The following is a 17,029-nucleotide window of genomic DNA, read 5'->3' on the forward strand; positions in this document are numbered from 1 at the left end:
ACCAGGCACGGGTGACTTGCAATGTGTGGCTCTCCTGTCTCTGCTGCGATCTCACAGGGAGAAACACTGAACACATTATACAAAGACTGACAAGTGACCAAAAGTATGGGTGGGGACAGGGGATCAAGAGGTCTCCCAGGGAAGACTAAGGAGCAGGTTAATTCGTACACCAGAGCCTCAGACCTCTCCAAGGAGACCTTCCCTGTGGAGTCACAGTGACCCGCAGTTAGTGGGAATATCCCCACACCAGGACTCAGCTTGGCCTGAGGGCTGCGTGCGCTGTTGGAAAGCCAGAGCTGACCAGCTCTTAACAACAACAGGCAGTTTAAGTAGAAAACTTTCCCAGGTCATTTCTTGAAGCTGGAAATTATCGCCTAACGTGAAATCCAGTTCTTGCTCCTGTAGTTCAGGAGACTGACAGCAAGGGTGGGCAAACAGACTCTGCCAGGGCCCGTCAGCACCCGGGCCCCTGTGGATCCCCACTGAAGGTTGGATGCACCCCTCACGCCTCCGTGCCTTCTCCCTTCAGGTGAGCAGCCTGAAGGCTGGTCTCCTTCCCACTGCTGGGGGCCAACACCTGGTGGGAGGTGTGCAGACTTAAGACTGCAGGAGGCTGTTCGGGAGGCTGTGTGCACCCAGCCTGTCTGTAGGCACTGTGTCCCGCCTTAGGGATGGGGACAAGTCTGAAGTCCCGAAGGCATCTGCGTCTGCAGAACATTCAAATGTGGCCACCCCAGACCCTGCCACTGTTTCTCCCAGGATGGTGTCTGCTGCACACCTGAGCCGGCGGGCCCTGTGCAAGGGTGCAGGACAGTCCCCAGCACAGGCGCCACTCTACACCCAGTCACGCAGAGCAGAAGAGACAAAAGGCCACTCACGACCACAAGAGCAGAGCACGAGACAGTATGTGCCTCAGTGTCCTCCTTTCCCCAAGCACAGGAGCCTGGCCAGCAGGCGGATGTGGAAACCCCATGGCCAGGAGAGGCCCCAACCCCCTCCAGCAGGCTGGCCCTGCCTGGGGAACACGCACAGTGTCCGCGGAGCAATCAGATGCCGGGAGAGCGAAGAAGGCCACGCTCTCCTTAGTCACTCCAAACGTTCACCTCCGACCATAGGAAGCACTTCCATACCAAATACACTCACAGGAAGACGGAAATCAAGCAGGAAAGGGGTGCAAAGGCCCGGCTCAGCAGCCAAGAGGCCAGCCTCAAGAAGGCCTCATGCTTCCCTTTAGGAAACAATCCTCATATTTGCAAACACAGAACTGCTGCCCCAAAAAAGAAGGAAAATAAAGGAAAAAATACATATATCCGCAGATGGCCCAAAGCTCATGAAGGCAATTACTCCTGTAAACAAGAAGTGGAATGCCTGTGGAAACGAGCGAAGCCCAGGCAAGACACAAAAATAGCAAACCTAAGTCCTGAGTGGGATTCTCTGGGCTGCTGATGGCTGAGATGCCGACGGCAGCGATGAGCTCGCCCCACTTGAAGGAGCTGTTATAAAGCGGTCGGGTGAGGCAAGTTTTGCTGCAAACAAGATTTCTGTTGTTCTCTACTGAAGAGCTGTCAGTTAAGAAACCCATCATGGTGCCTGGGCCTCGGGAGGGGAGGCGGGCCACCCAGCAGGGCACTGCGTCCCTGGGAGGGCAGCCGGCATTCTCACCCAAGACTGCCTGGTCTCAGAAAGTCCTTCCCTTGGGGTGGGGTCACTCGGCAGGACTAGCATGGCCACCTGCAGGCACAGTTTCTCCTGTCCCTGTGAGACTGCCCAAGACTGCCGACACAGGGTGCAGGGCAACCTGCAAGCCCACCTCAGACAGGTGGACTTGTCCAGAACTGTTCTGACGACTGGGAACTCAGTCTTTCACCCTGAGGTTGAGGTTTCCGTTCAGCTACTTCTGCTGATTAAAGAGTTTGGCCAGGTACAGCTTGTTGGTACCCGAGAGGGGTTGGTTACCTGGTAACACGTGAGGCTCACCTGAGACGGGGTCACCACTCCCTAGTCTGAGCATGCTTGATGCCTAGCAACAGGGTCTCCATAGCAACAACAGGATGCTCACAGAAGCTCACAGACTGTACCACTTTCCTGCAACCAGTCTGGGTTTATCCAGGAGGATACAGACACAGAAGCTGAGGCTGGAGATGCTGGGAGCTTCACCCCACATGCTGTGTCACAGGGTGACTCTGGGAAGTGGGGCTCAGGGCAGGCTGTGAAGATCCTGGAAAGTGACCCAGCACCTGCTTTAACACAGTAGTTCTGGGCTGGGTGTGGTGGCTCACACCTGGAGTCCCAGCACTTTGGCAGGCTGAGGTAGGAGGATAGTGTGAGCCCAGGAAGTTTGGGGCTGTGATGAGCCAAGATCGCACCACTTTGCTTCAGCCTGGGTGACAGACTGAGACCCAGCCTCAAAAAAAAAAAAAAAAAAAAAAAAAAAAAAAAAAAAAAAAAAAGTTCTGATTTGTCCCAGTCTCAAAAGAAGAAAAAAGGTTCTGAATTGTCTGAGAAGACAGCAAACCTGTCTGTTCATTCAGGTGCCCATGAACAATACTGCAGGGGGTGAAATTCTGCTCTTGCAAGTTAATCACTACTTACCTCACCCGACACACACATGAACACACACGCACACATCCCTCCTACTGGGTGCCTCACCCACGTTCTACCCCTCTGCTCCTAGAGGCAGCATGACCAGACCCACTTCACAGTGAAAACCCAGAGCTGGGTTCAGCCTGTCCCTCTCCGATGCCAGGGCTCATCACTACGCCACAGTGCCTCTGTTTAGATAACAAAGAACGATCAGACAAGAAGGCCTTTCTCTGATGAAAAATAAAACACTGAGAGGCTCCCAAGGAAGGTCATGCAAACACAACATCTGTGGAGTCAAACTTCCAAGAGGTGGTCCAATAAGAGAGACACAGCAATGACTCGGGGCTCCAGGTCCAGAGCCCAAATTGTCAGGATGAACACAGTGCACAGGGGCGCTGGGTCCCCCGAGAAACTCCCAAGTGTGCTCATGTTTTGGACTCCTTCAACACGTTCCAATACTATTTCAATACCTTCGACTTGAGATTTTTTTCTTGTTTTTAAGACAGGATCTCCCCGTGTCGCCCAGGCTTGAGTGCAGTGGCAAGATCGTGGCTCACTGCAGCTGCCACCTCCTGGGCTCAAGTGATCCTCCTGCCCGCAGGCTCCTGAGCAGCTGGGACTACAGGTGTGTGCACCACCATGCCCAGTGGAGTCTCACTATGTTGCCCAAGCTGGTCTCGAACTTCTGGGTTCAAGCAATTCTCCGGCCTCAGCCTCCTAAAGTGTTGGGATTACAGGCATGAGCCACCATGCCCAGCACGAGTTTTTTCTTAAATACTATAAAAAGTATATTCTCCAGAAAAAAAAACAATCACATTCTGCATACATCTTTGAAAGGGGTGATGTTAGCAGGACTGTTTCTGCTTTATAAAGAGAGAAAGGATGACAAGAAAGGAGCTGAGCACCCAGGTGAGGATGGATGCTGGGGCCCTCGCCACAGCCCTGTGCCACCCAACTGCAGGCGAGTTGCCTGTTCAACAGGGAAACCTGGAAAGGCCAGGAGGCTTGGGGTGTGCACAAGCAACACCAGGGACTCATTCTATAACAAATGCAGCAAATCTGAACATTTTTTTTAGTGCTGAGCTCGCTTGGCAACTGCCACGGCAGCTGCTGCAGAGACAGGCTTTTGAGGCAGGTTCATGCCTGAGGATGGCCGTGAGGGCAGTGGAGAGAGGACCCAGGAGGCAGCCCAGCCCAACTCAGCACATCCTCAGCCTGCCTCAGTCGTGAGAAGGGACCCAAATAGACCTGCAGGCCTACAATGAAGACGAGACCCTGGAAACAGGCCTAGAGGCAGAGAGGCTCACAGGCCACACCACCCACCAGGGCAACCTGGGTCAGCCCTACTGATAGTAAAATAAACAAAGCCACTTCCCTGGATCCTCACCTGGCTCCTCCTTGGGGTGGGTGACTCTCTACAAGATAATCCACGGGTGGGCAGAGCAGGGAAGCCCAGTGAAATCCAAGGTGAAGGGTCAGGCCTGTGCGAGAGCCTGCTGCTGCATCTCCCACAGCAAAGTGCCACCTGGGGCACTCCCACGAGACAGCAGGCGGGGGGGGCGGGAGGCCATCCACTGGGCGCAGCCAGCCCAGGCTACCTACGTGAGCAGTTAGAATTTAACAGCAACCACCAACAAGGTATAAACGAGCACATGCCCTGACCTGCAGGGAGGGGGCCAGGCCTCTGGCAGGAGAGTCCAGCACTGGGTGGGAGGGCGCTCCTCGGGCTCAGTCAGACTCATCAGCCTTCAGACAGCTTCTGAAAGCACCAGTTATGGGTATCTGAACACCCAACAGGGGAAAGGCATCTCCCCAAAATTTTCCATGGAACTTAATTAGCCTCGAAGCCAATAAAATCCTGGTGTGGTGTTTACGTAAGAACGTCTGGTCCCTGGATTGTGGCCAGCGCTCTCCCAGCCTCCCGTGCCAGCTGTCGGCAGCGGGGGGCCCTCTTTGCTGCCCCCGCACTGCCTCACCAGGGCCTCGCCACCGTCTAAGAGAAAAGTCAATGAATCACTAAAACATTCCTCCTATAAAGGGAAGACAAATGTTTATTAAGAAATTATAGAAACCAGGTCAGACATTTTGGTATCTTAGTCATTCTTGCTAATTAAAAAAAAAAAAAAAAAAAAAAAGGAAAAAATCAAAATAGAAACCCATCCTAGAAACTTGAGACAATGGGAAGTTCTCTAGCCAGGAGCACTTGGAGCTGTGGTACAGCCCAGTTGCCAAGGCAACCCAGTGTTTACCTCCAGTTCTGCTGTGTAGGAGGACCCTGACCATGAGCAGGGACAGTCAGCCAAGCTACCTCCTCCCAACACCCCAAGGGACAGGCCGCCAGGGCATCCCCAGAGGGCGGAAGGAGGAAGCCACAGCCTCCCCCACAGTGTCTCCCAGGCTGAGCAGCTACAGACAGCACAAAGGAGGGGTACCCTCCCCCTCTCTCCTCAGGCCCCCTGGGGTCTGCTCCCCTGCATACCCACCCACCTGCTTGTCCTGAAAATCCCTCAAGACTCTTAAAGAAATGCTGAGATCCCAGAGTACAAGGGGGAGTAGAGGAAGTGAGAATGGGGCCACACTGAACCTCAGCTGGGCAGCCAAGGAGCTCAGTTCCCATGCATTAATCTGGCCAGGGCCAGGATCCCAACAGGTTGCTGGCCCCCCTGGTTTGCAGAGGAGGAGCAGAGAGACCAGGGGGCAGAATGGCCCAAGATGGAGTGCCCCATCAGGGACTAATGGTACACACCTTCAGGCATGGCTCCAGGGTCCCACCCTCCATCCTGAAGGCTGGTTCTGCCTACACAGCCACGGCTGGGCACGCACTGCTGCTTCCTACCCTGCTCTTGTAGAGACGGGCCTTTAAGTGATGCAGCCCCACTGGGGTTCATGGGGCTGGGAGAAACAAACATCGTGCTGCAGACTGCACCACCTGGCCAGACGCCTCCAGACTGGGTTCCTTCCAGTGAACGATTGTTCTGAGACTTGGCTGCACGGCTGACCCACATGTACATGTGCATACACAAACACACACACACACACGCACGCAAATACAGGCATATACACACACACACACGCATACACATGCACACACTCACATAAGTATACATCTTCCAAGGTCATGTGCGGTGCTACATGTGCAAAGGAATTCCAACGCTTGGTTCATAATCCAGGGCAACTAGGAAGATCAGGGAAACAAACTTTGAAGTTTCTCAAAGGGTAATGTGAGTGAACTTAAGAATGATACAATTTGTCCAAAGCAAACTGCTAAAGTGTACTACCCAGCCCATCATTAGGGAAACTAAATCACAAGCTATAAGTAGCCAAGGCTGTATTTCCTGTAAGACTCTAAAGCCTGACAGTAATTCAGGACAACCACCCACCTGCTCGCCAACACAGCGGCTCTACACCTGTGACAGTAGACACCGAAGGTCTCCTGCTCTGTCAGCCGCAAAGGGGACACAGTGTAAAGTGCTAAAACTAATTTCAACCTTGATAAAACACGGTAGCCTGCAAAGCCCCTCAGGCTTCCCCAGAGAATGCCCTGGCACCTTAGGCCAAGCAGCAAAATACAGCCATGCACCACATAACGACGTTTCAAACAATGACAGTCCACATGGGATGAGAGGCTGGTCCCATAAGATGATATCCTGTTTTAATTGTACCTTTTCTATATTTAGATACAAAATGCTTACCACTGTGTTACAGTTGCCCACAGTATTCAGGACAGTACCATGCTGTACAGGCTTGTAGCCTAGAAGCAATAGGCTACACCATACAGCCTAGGTGTGCAGTAGGCTATGCCGTCTAGGTGTGCATAATAAGTACATTCTATGACGTTCACACGAGGACGAAACTGCCTAACGACACATTTCTCAGAACGCACCCCTGTCATTAAGCAACCTATGGCTGTAATTTTAGAAAGGGCCTGCCATGCAAGCAGAAAAAAAGGGCACTCTGGAAAAGATAGTAAAACCTTGGGCATCTTCCCTCTGAACGTACAGCTGCAAGGGGCCAGAGTCCCTGTGGGTCCTCACGTGCTGCTGTGTGAGGCGTCCTCCTGCCACCATCCCTGCTAAGAGACAAAAACGACAACTAGTGGACGAGCACAGCAGAATCCTTCCACATGTAAGGCGGGCGGAGGAAGGAAGTAAGACCCCAGCAATGGGATGGAGGGAATCTGAGTTCCTGCCTGCCCTGCCCCGGGCCACTTAGCATGCCTGGCAGGAAAGGGACATGGGGGCAGATGGCACCCCTATGGATGCCTTCAATGACCAGTAGGCAAACCAGATATGGCCAGTCATGCAGGTGAGGACAATGGGCAGTTAAGTTGGGAGAGCAGATAGGCCAAAATATGCAAAGTAAGACCATAGAGAGCCTGCCAAACCCTCACACTGTGTGTCACATTTACATATCCCAGATTCAGATGTGTGACAACCATGTCATTAACTCCCATTTATCTGCCCTGGTCCATGACAATGTGTTGGGGTTTGTTGTTGCTATGATGCCCGGGTGCACCCCAAGGTGCTGACTCCAGCTCCCAGATCCTGGCTTTAAGCAGCACCCCCAGCCAATGGCCCGGGTGAACAGCCTTCACCTTTCTGGTAACCCGCGACCAATGACCTGCTGGACCCATGCCCTCTGCCCCACTCCCAATCGACAAAGGAGTCAGGTTCTGAACTTACATATGTCTTTGCTCTATTTCCAATCTCCTTTCTAACAATTCCTTGCAGACACCCCTATTCATGCTCTGCCATTAACTTTAACTTCCACCAATAGCCCTAAACCAAGTTCCCTTTATTCTTCTTCTTTACAGTGAACATTTAGACAATAAAAGAGTTAAGACAAGTAGAAAGTCTCGGAGAATATTAGAGGAGGAAATGCTGGCTGTATCACAGGCCCTGCACATACTTAGGTGTGGCCCAAGGACTCTGAGATCTCGCTAACCCATGCATACCTGTTAGATCTCTAGGGAGCACCTGACCACCTCCCACATACCACTTGGCCTCCCCATCCACAGCTTGGACCCACATATGGAAGCACAAGGCCCCTGCCATCCCCAGTGGCCATAGGCCTTGGGGTCACTGCTCTGTTCACAGGCTCTCCCTACTCCAGGAGGAAGGCAGATGAGTCCTCCAACGAGGCCAGACCAGGAAAGGATGGTAGACCCCCAAGGATTAGCTGCCAGTGCTCCAAAAGGGAGTGAGGAGGCCCCAACCAGGGCCCTGGCCACTCGCCAGGCTGCTTAGGCATCACCTCACCTCCCATGTGTGTCCCGTGGACGCTGGGGTCGGGGGAGAAGTCCCAGGTTCCTCTGAGCCCACATCATCCTCTCCCCACTTCCAAGCTTCCTTCCACCTGGCCTGCGCTCACAGGAGACAGGCACGTGCCACAGCTCCACCTTTAGAAGCTTCTCCTGAGACAGGAGGCCGAGGTAGGCTCTGAGCCACATGCTCTTTGGTGAGCGATTTTTGCTTTGGGCCTTCAATTCATGCAGAGCTCTTTCATGCTGCAGCGTGGGCTCCAGCTTCAAGAAGACAAGCCTGTGCCCTGTGCCTGGGGACCCAGGGTCACCCATCCATGCAGAGTAGGCCACACCCCTGTGGCACCAGCACAAGGACATTTAATCTGAGGCATCAAGCCTCAGTGCTTCTCCAAACAAGTCACCTTGGGACAGACTGGCCAATGGCCACGGAGTGTAGCCAAGTTTCTGGTTAGCAAGTGTTTTTGTGATGAACTTCAAAAACGGAGAACAATAAACAGAATCCTCCCCCTGCCAAACGCTCTCTCTGTCTTGTTTGTCCAGAATGATGTTGGTAAAAACCAGGGACTGGTCAAGGCTGAGTTTCTGGTGCTTGGTGCCATGCTGTGCCCTCCCCCCACCCCACCCCTGCCACCACACACACACACACACACACACACACACACACACACACACACAATGCCTAACTGCAAATGGTGATCACAGCCTGGCCCCGCATCAGGAGGGGAACTGAAGCAGTGTGGAGGACACAGGAGCCCGGTCCCTCTGCTGGGTGCGGCAGCGGGGTGCGAAGGCAGAGCCCCTTCACCACAGCCCCAGTTTGAACTGAGCAAACTCCACGTCTCACCCAAGAGCCTGACTCACAAACAGCTGATCCACATTGGCTGGGGGTGAAGACGGACTTAAGATCTAAAACTGAACTAGAAATCAGAGGTTCCACAGAGCCACTATGTTCCAGGTGTGCATGCTCCTCTGTTCGGCAAGCATGAGCAGGGTGCCACGTCCACTCACACACACCCATATGTGTTTATACACATGCACGTGGATATGGAGGCATACGTGTGTGTTCACAGCCAAATGGCAGAGCTTTTGGTTGGGTGAGGATTTCTTCTGTGCCCAGTGCCCAATTGATGCCAAGAGTAAAACAAGTTCAAGTCTCCATCATATTGGCCCAGAAAAGTGTCCAAAGCCTTCTGAACTCAGTATCTCCCACCGCAAGGACTGCACTGGTGGCTGTCTCCATAACCCCATCCCCAGCCACACAGCACAGCGGCTGCTTTTGAATCGCCAAGCTGGAGAGAAGTTTATTCCCATCTCGACCGGAAGTTGACTTCTCAAGAAAATAATCCCATTTGGGGCTTTGAAAAGAAAGAAAAACAGGCTCAGGTGTGTGGACTTAGGATCATTTTTGTTTATTCTTGAAAGCACATAAAGACCAGGACTTTGAGGGTGTCACCCGTCGTAGGCCCTCCCCAGCCCTGGGAGACAGGCTGCCTGTGGCACAGGGCCAGCATTCAGGTAGGCTGACCAGGAACACTCTCACAGCTACCCTTGCGCTGGCTATTCATACCACCTGGAGCCATTTTCATTCAAAGGAAAATCAGGGTGCCCTGCCTGTTTGGGGAAAGGAGCGCCCAGGCCTCCTCCAGTTGGTCCTTTGACTTCAAAAGCCTTCCAAAGCTGAACCCAACCCCCAACATCTGTCCAGTCAAGGAAGTTGGAAGATGGAGTAGAAACCAACCAGCTGGATGGAAGGGGCTCAGCCTGGCCGCCCACCTTAACCATGTGGTCCTGCAGTGGGACAGGCTAATATCCCATGCCCCGCCCCCATGATGCAATGGAAGTGCCCAACATCACCTGTGCCATATTTTGGACCAAAATTTGTTTAAACCAGACCTGATCATGGGAAACAATCGGACCAATCCAGATTGTGAGTTGTTCTACAAGACAACTGGCTTCGGGTCTTCAAATGCCAGTGTAATACAATAAAAGACCAAAAGATGGGAAACTATCCTAAGCTAAGGGAAACTAAATAGGACAACCAAACACAACGTGTGATTGACTGGATCCTGAATCCTATAATGGACATTTTAGGAATCACCAGGGGAACTGAATAGGGACTGTGTATCAGATAATATATAATTTAAAGAGAGACGCGAGATGGAAAAGAGAGAAAAATATAGACAAGAAATTAATTTTTCTTTCTTTAGAAAGAAAAAGGGAAGGAGGAAAGGAGAAAAATGTAGCAAAATACGACCCAATGACCCTATGGGAAGAGTACTGGAGTGCTCACGGTACTACTCCCTCAATCTTTCAGCAGCAGCAAAAATCTGTGCGGGAAGCCGTGTACCGGGGACATCCAGGTTCCTACTACCACAGGGCCCTGCTCACTGCAGTCACCTGAAACACTGATCCAGACAGAAGTGGCAGTAGACACAGTAGGTACACCTACCTCAGGAGCGCCTGCCCAGGCGCAAGCCCCAGCTCCAATCCCTGTTCCACCCTCACTTACTGTGTGACCCTGGGCATGATTCCTAAGGCATCGAAGGCTTAGCTTATTTGAAATTTAGTAATAATAAGAGAGCCTACTTCACAAGGTCCTTGTGAAGATTAGATAGCTTGATGTAAACTAATACAAACAGAACGATGCCTGGCCCCTAGAGCAAACAGTCTGGAAGTCTTAGGATTGTGAGAGCTGAGTGCACCGTTCTAGAAGTTTTTATTTTTAAAACTATTTTAACTGCTTCCTGAAAACACAAACTGAACACACTTCACAGTGCCTTGGTATCTCAAGATCCCTGCTAGAGTGTTATTCATTCCAGGGTCTCTCATGCAGACCTCAGGGACTGCTGCAGAGACACATGTGCCCCTCCACAAATGGCCCCACACTTGTTCCAGTGCTGGCTGACTGCGGGGCTTCTTCATGACCCATTTAAACACACAGACTTACACATGCATATGTTAACAACCTACTGGTTTGTTTCCTCCCCTGCCTTTAGCTGCTATCCATGTATTTCGCCCTTCCCCAGTAACCAATCAGATTAAAACTATGTGTAAAGTGGGAGCCAACAGGACCTAAGGGCAGGAGGCTGTCAGAGCTTGAGAAGTAAGCTTCATGGCACCTATTCAGAAGGATTGTGTTCCAGGCATGTGAAGCCCCAGACACAGGCTACTGGTTGAATGAACTGCCTCCTATCAGTTGGCTCAGGCAGCACACCCTCCAGCCCGCTTTCAGCGGAGTGGGGAGCGGGGGCAGACACAGCACCACACCAGCCCCCACCCAACTGCTCCGGGGCTGAGAGCCCACCACACACTCTCCATCCAATCTCTGTAAAACCAGAACTGAAGATGGCCAGGAGAGCCAGCCACCAGGCGTGCGGGAGTGACAGTGGTTTTGCTGACACTGTTTTAAATGTTCTCAATGTTCTCACACACAAAAAAGGAGAACTGGGAGAAGTAAACATTTTCAAGAAGGTGGAGTGGTGACACAATAGGTCTCTCCCTCAGGGGAGGGGGGACCAACAACTGCGGTCTACTTCCTTTAAAAACATAACATAGTAACTCCACAACAAATTTCACCAACACTTATCAACCCTGTTAACACCACCACTAGGTCTCAATCCTACAGAAATGCCAGCTCCCCTGCACCAAGACACACACACATCAGAGTCCACTGAAACACAACTAGTAATAGCGAAAAACAAAAAAGGCAATGTAGCTGTCCTGTCCATAAGCGAAGGGTAAATAAGTTACAATACAGCCATATAACCACATCTTGGAACACCACGTGGCTGGGAAAAAGAATGAAGATGCCTCACTTAGGCACACACACCGAACAAAATGCCATCAGTGGGATGTTTGCTAGGATCCTATTTATGCATGTTTCAAAATGTCTATGTGGATACACATGTATGCATACGTGCAAATCCATCTAGAAGGTCTGTAAAGAAAACCACCAATGTGGGGTAACAGTGGTTTGGGGGTGGTGCAGGCTGGCACCTCCTATGCTGCATACACTTCTGCATTGTTTCAGGAGTTTCACAACTAGGGCCACTGGTAGCCTGGGACTGCGAAGGTGTGAGAGGGAGGGGTGGAAGTGCTGAGCCCCTGGCCTGTGTGTCTCTCTGAACAAGGCACGGGCCACCAACAAGCCCGGCTTTACCCTGGGTAAAGGAGATCCCACCCAGATGTCCTCTGCTCTGCTTTCCGAGGCAGCATTAGGGAGCATCTGCAGGGTGCTCAGGGAACAGTGTGCTTGCAAACAAGCCTCTAAAGCCAGAGTGTGCCTTGGGGGAGGGGTCGCGATAATCGGTCAGGATCAAATCCCCGCTTCAGTGGGTAAAGATAAACTTCAGGTTAACCCCACCCAAATTATCACAGGAAATGGCTGACAGAATGTGATCTTGCTCTACTTCCCTCCTCCACCCCAAACAGGGCCAGGGGACCACAAACATGCTTCGGGTTCTGCAGGAGGGAAGGCTGTGTACGCCACTATGCTCACCTTTCCGTGGAACCCCCAGAACCCAGACAGGGCCCAGCATGCAGAGATGTTTTGGCTCCAGCGCTGGAGGGAAAACAGGGCACAGAGCAGTTTTGAAAACAATTATTTTTGGGAACAAATAGGTAGATATGTATTCAGGGTTTCTCTGCCAAGAGAGACCAAGTGGCCATTCTGCTGGGAGCCTGCCAAGTCTCCCCATTCAGGACAACACGCAGGACCTCTCCAGAGGCAGGATCTGGGGAACCAGTCTGCCCTCAAGGGGGCCCCAGCCTGACCTATCCAAAGGTAAGTCCTTGAATTTCTGCATCAAAGCACCTCAGGCTCCAAGAAAATCTGCTCCTGGTCTTGCTGCTCCCCTATGCCCCTTTTAGCAAACTTTCCAGATCTGGCCTGGGAAGTTCTAACTGGCCAAATAACAAAGTAGCACGAGCTGCAAAGATGCTTTTCTAGGTTTGGTGTTATGCATTCGTTATAACATCAACAATTACCTAAATGTGACAGAGACCAATGTGTCCACAGAATAACTCCTGGGAGAGTGGGACTGGGAGACCACACTGCTACACAGCTAACCAGGACAGAAAGCTCTCAGCATGCAACTGTTCAGAGAGTGGGGGTGGAAAATCAGAGCAGAGCCGCGGCCAAGGGACCACAAGTGCCTCCAGAGTCAAGGCTGACCCTTGCATTTCCCAAAGGGTCTTCACATACTTGACCTCATTTCCCTGAAGACTTTGCAGGTGGTCAGGGCAGACATCACCAACTTGCAGGGAGATCTGGGAACCGGTCCCTGGTCACAGAGGAAAAGCACAGAGCAGCTGGCTACCTTCCTGGTTTTGATATTCACCCTCTGCCATGAAATTACTGTGGATCCTGGAGATGCAGGAAGCGGCGGGGGCACCTTCCCACACCTAATGGAGCACAGGGTTCGGCATGACCTCCGTCACTGACTGCAGAGACCCCACAATGCTGCTAGAGGCCCACAAACCACAGACACCTCAGAGCCCATGGCTGCAGCAAAGCTATCCCCTCGTGGCCTGCCTTCTCAGTCATCCCTGAGGGCTGCCTGGGTTTCTTCCTTCTGCAAGACGCTCCTCTTCTCCTTGGAGGAACACCAGTTACTTACGCTCTGCCCATCTGGGCAGGAACTGGAAATGGGCTTCCCAGGGGTGCCCTCCGCCAGATGCTGAACCACACTCCCTCCAGAGGCAGGTTTCTGGGCAGTGCAACCCTCATAATGGGTCACCTGGGGTACCGGTAACATGCATTCCCAGCTGCAGGCTAGAACGGGTCGGCATCAGGGGCCTGAAAGTCTGCATTCTTCCCAACTCCCCGCCACCCCGCTGCCGGAGCCCTGTGCACTCCCGACATGGAGGCCGGTTTCCACCCTGGAGGTAGCACTTCTGATGTCTGCACACCCGAAGGGTGGAACAGTTTCTCTGCTTCAAGAATGGACACTAGCACACTGCAAACGCTCAAAGGGTTGGTTCTATTCTCTTTTGCCTGCCTTCGGTTTCCAGGCGCTCCGAGGAAACTGGCCCCACCTACGGCGGGAGGCCCGAGTCTCCAGAGCCCCTGCACCAATATTCTAGTCAAGGGGCTCGCGCGGGGCCAGAGCCTGAAGCCGGAGGTGAACCCACCAGGAAGACATCCCAGGGCCGAGGCCCTGACGAGCCGGCCCCGCCCACCACGGCGAGCCCCTCCCCTCGGCCACCCCCCTCCTCAATTCCCAGCTACCAGTGCTGCCGAGTGGCAGACCACCCTGACAGGGGCTGTAGAAAAATTTCCCAAACATTAAGTATCCCGCTCAACACGCGCATCTTCCCCCAAAGCGGATCTCAACCCCAGCCACGCCCCAAGCGCTGCCCCGACCCGATACTCAGGGTCCACCTGGAGCCGAGCCCAGCCTAGCCCTGCCTGGCCCCTCCCCCAGGGCCACACCCACCCTGCAGCCGCGTCCCGAGCTGAACTCTGAGTCCATACTGATCCCCACCCCCAACCTGAGCCCCCATACCCTTAACTGACCCCGAATGCCTAGAAATGGCCCTGCTCTCTCTCTCTAGCCCATCACTTGCCACGCGGTTTGGGGCGGCCACAACAGCCTCCGGAGTGAAAGTTAGTCCGAAATTCGAATGCCTCACCTGCAGACCTCGGGCCCTTTCAGTTCCAAATGTACCGGAAAAAAGGGGGCCTTCAGCTCTACGGCCTCCAAGGCTGCAGGTTCTTTTAATGCCTTTTAATCACTACGTGAACTATTTTACAAATGAGACACTACCACCCTTGGTCACAAGGCAACAATATTCAGTACATGGGTTTTGAGCCTGCCCCCCGAAGAGGTGAGTGTCACAGAAGAACTCACGTGAGCTCAGGGGAAGCATATAAATTTTCACACAAAAATGAGGGAGGATTGCCGTCCATTAACACGTTTTCATCTTTGTGTTAAAAACGAAACAAAAAGCGGGGGAGGGAACCGCCACAGATGAATCAACTACAAAGTATCGGGCCGCGCGTGGGAACTGCTGCCGCTGGGCTGGCGGGGGCGGGCGGTGATCCCCAGGCTGGAGGCTCAGCGCCCGCCCTGGCGCAGGTGCCGCCCGCCGCGCACCGGCCCAGGGCAGGTGAGAGGTGGGCAGGCGAGAGGTCAGCACGGAGGACAGGCAGCAGCCAGGGCATTCGTTTCCGGAGAGAGCTGCGAGGCCGAAGAGCCCTAGGGCCGGGCGCGCCCCCGCCGGCCGACTGGGCGGGGGTTCCCACAAAGAGCCGCAGGCGGGGAGCGGGAGCCGGGACCGCCCCCCGCATCGCCCAGCGCCGCCGCTGACTCTGGTTACGACAAATTAAACCTTAGAGCGCTGGAAAAATTACAGGAAGAAGAGAGCGGAGAATATGCCGAGTGGCGAAGGAAGCCTTGTCCCTACGTGAACTTCGCCCGCCGCGCGCCAGGGCCGGCCCCTCCCCTCCTGAGCGCGCGCCCGGGCGGCGGGGGAGGAGACTAGGAGGGACCCCGGAGAGCGTCCCCTGCCCCCGCTACCGGGCGCCCCACCGTCACGAGTGCCGCCTGCGGTCCACACCCAGGCTGTCCGCACCTGCCCACACCGCCCCCCGGCCGGGCGGGGTCCCCGCCCCCGACCCAGATGACTACATCCGCCCCCGCGGCCCCACCCGAGCGCGCCCGGGGAGGGGGCGTGCCCGGCGGGGGCGCGGTCGCCTGGCGGGCGCCGGCTCCAAGAGCCAGGACCCGCCTCGCACGGCGCGCGGGGCCAGCAGCGGGTTGGAGCGGCGGGGGAAGGGGCGAAGCCCCGGGCGTCCCGGCCCGCCCGGCCCCTACCTCGCGCCCCGCCGGCGGCTCCGGGGGCGTGGTCGGGCAGCTCGCACTGACCCCGACCGAGCAATCCGGGCGCCCGCGCCGCCCCACTGACCTGTGTGAGTTCTCAGGTGCGCCTTGAGGTGCGAGGATTTCCCGTAAACTTTCTCGCAGCCCGCGTAGTGGCACTTGTGCTTCCTCTGCGGGGACTCGAGGTCGGCGCGACTTCGGCCCCGCCGGCCCCTTTGTCTGAGGCCGGGCTCGCCGCTCCCCGCGGGTCCCGGCTCCCGCTCGGGTTCCAGCCCCGCCTCGGGCTCCGGCTCGCTCCACGCCGGGCTGGGGGGCGCGGCCGCCGCGCCTTCGCCGCCGGGGGAGGCGGGCTCGGGGGCGGGCGGCGGCAGGCGGCAGGGGGTCCTCGCCTTCCGGGCCGCGGCGCCCTCCCTGCGCTCCGCCGGGACGGGCGCCGGTGCTTGCTGGTTGAGGTCCGCTAGGATCCGCGCCACCACGAAGAGCGAGGCGCTGTCCTTACCGTCGCGGCGCTCCTCGACGCGGGGCAGCGTGGGGGTGGCGGCCGCGGCCGCGCCCTCGGGCCGGGACTCCGGCCCCTCACGCGGCCCGTGCACGACCGCGCGGCTCGACATGGACACGAGGCACTCGGCGGCGAAGTGGTCCACATAGGCGGCGGCTGCCATGCTGCGGGCTGGGGCCGGCGGCGGTGCTCTTGCTGCGAGGCGTCAGCCGCGCATCCGCACCCACGGCCTCGGGAGAGCGGGCGGGGGGCGGGGGCGCGGCGCGCCCTCTCCTCGGGCTGGGCTGGGCTGGGCGCGCAGCCGCCTCTGCCGTCACCCGCGCGGCTCCGCGTCTGCGAGGCGCCGGCCCGGCCGGGCACCGAAGAGCGAGCGCATGGGGGGCGCGGACGACTGGGGTCCCCGCGCGGCGTCAGGGGCGGCCGCTTCTAAGGATGCCGAGCGGCGACGTTAGGGACCACCACGCCAAGTCGCGGCCGCAGTTTCGCCGCGCATTGTGGCAGGCGGGACAGCTGCCGAGCGCGCCGCGGCTCGGTGTGGGCGGCCCGGCCCCGGGGGTGGGCGGGGCCGGGGCCACATCTGGACCCGACGTCAGCCCCCAGCCACATCCTGGCGGCGCAGGTTACAGGCGGCGGCGGCCGCGGGGAGCTGCGCGCGCGGAGGGGGCGGGGAGCCCAGAGCGCGCACCGGAGGAACGGAGGGGTCGCGTGCCCGCGCCTGGGGAAGGGGGCGTGGCCGATTGCCAGGACGGACGCCATTCGTCCGTGAGTGCACGGCCAGGCCAATCCGGGCCGTTAGAGGGGCGTGCCCGGTCCCGGGGCCTGCGCGCGCCAGTGGGCGTGTCCCCTGGGCCGGTAGGAGGA

General features: G+C 55.7%; 1 protein-coding gene across 1 annotated transcript in view; it reads right to left on the minus strand.

The window, feature by feature from the left end:
* KLF13 (KLF transcription factor 13) overlaps positions 1-16,847 on the minus strand; it is a 50,605-nt gene extending 33,758 nt beyond the window's left edge. The window contains exon 1 of the mRNA XM_028850658.2: positions 15,755-16,847. Coding sequence (XP_028706491.1) covers positions 15,755-16,331 — 577 coding nt within the window. The 5' untranslated portion in view covers positions 16,332-16,847. The remainder of the gene's footprint in view (positions 1-15,754) is intronic.
* Positions 16,848-17,029: the final 182 nt, after the last annotated feature.

Source organism: Macaca mulatta, chromosome 7 (assembly GCF_049350105.2).
Source record: "Macaca mulatta isolate MMU2019108-1 chromosome 7, T2T-MMU8v2.0, whole genome shotgun sequence".
Classification (NCBI taxonomy): Eukaryota; Metazoa; Chordata; class Mammalia; order Primates; family Cercopithecidae; genus Macaca; species Macaca mulatta.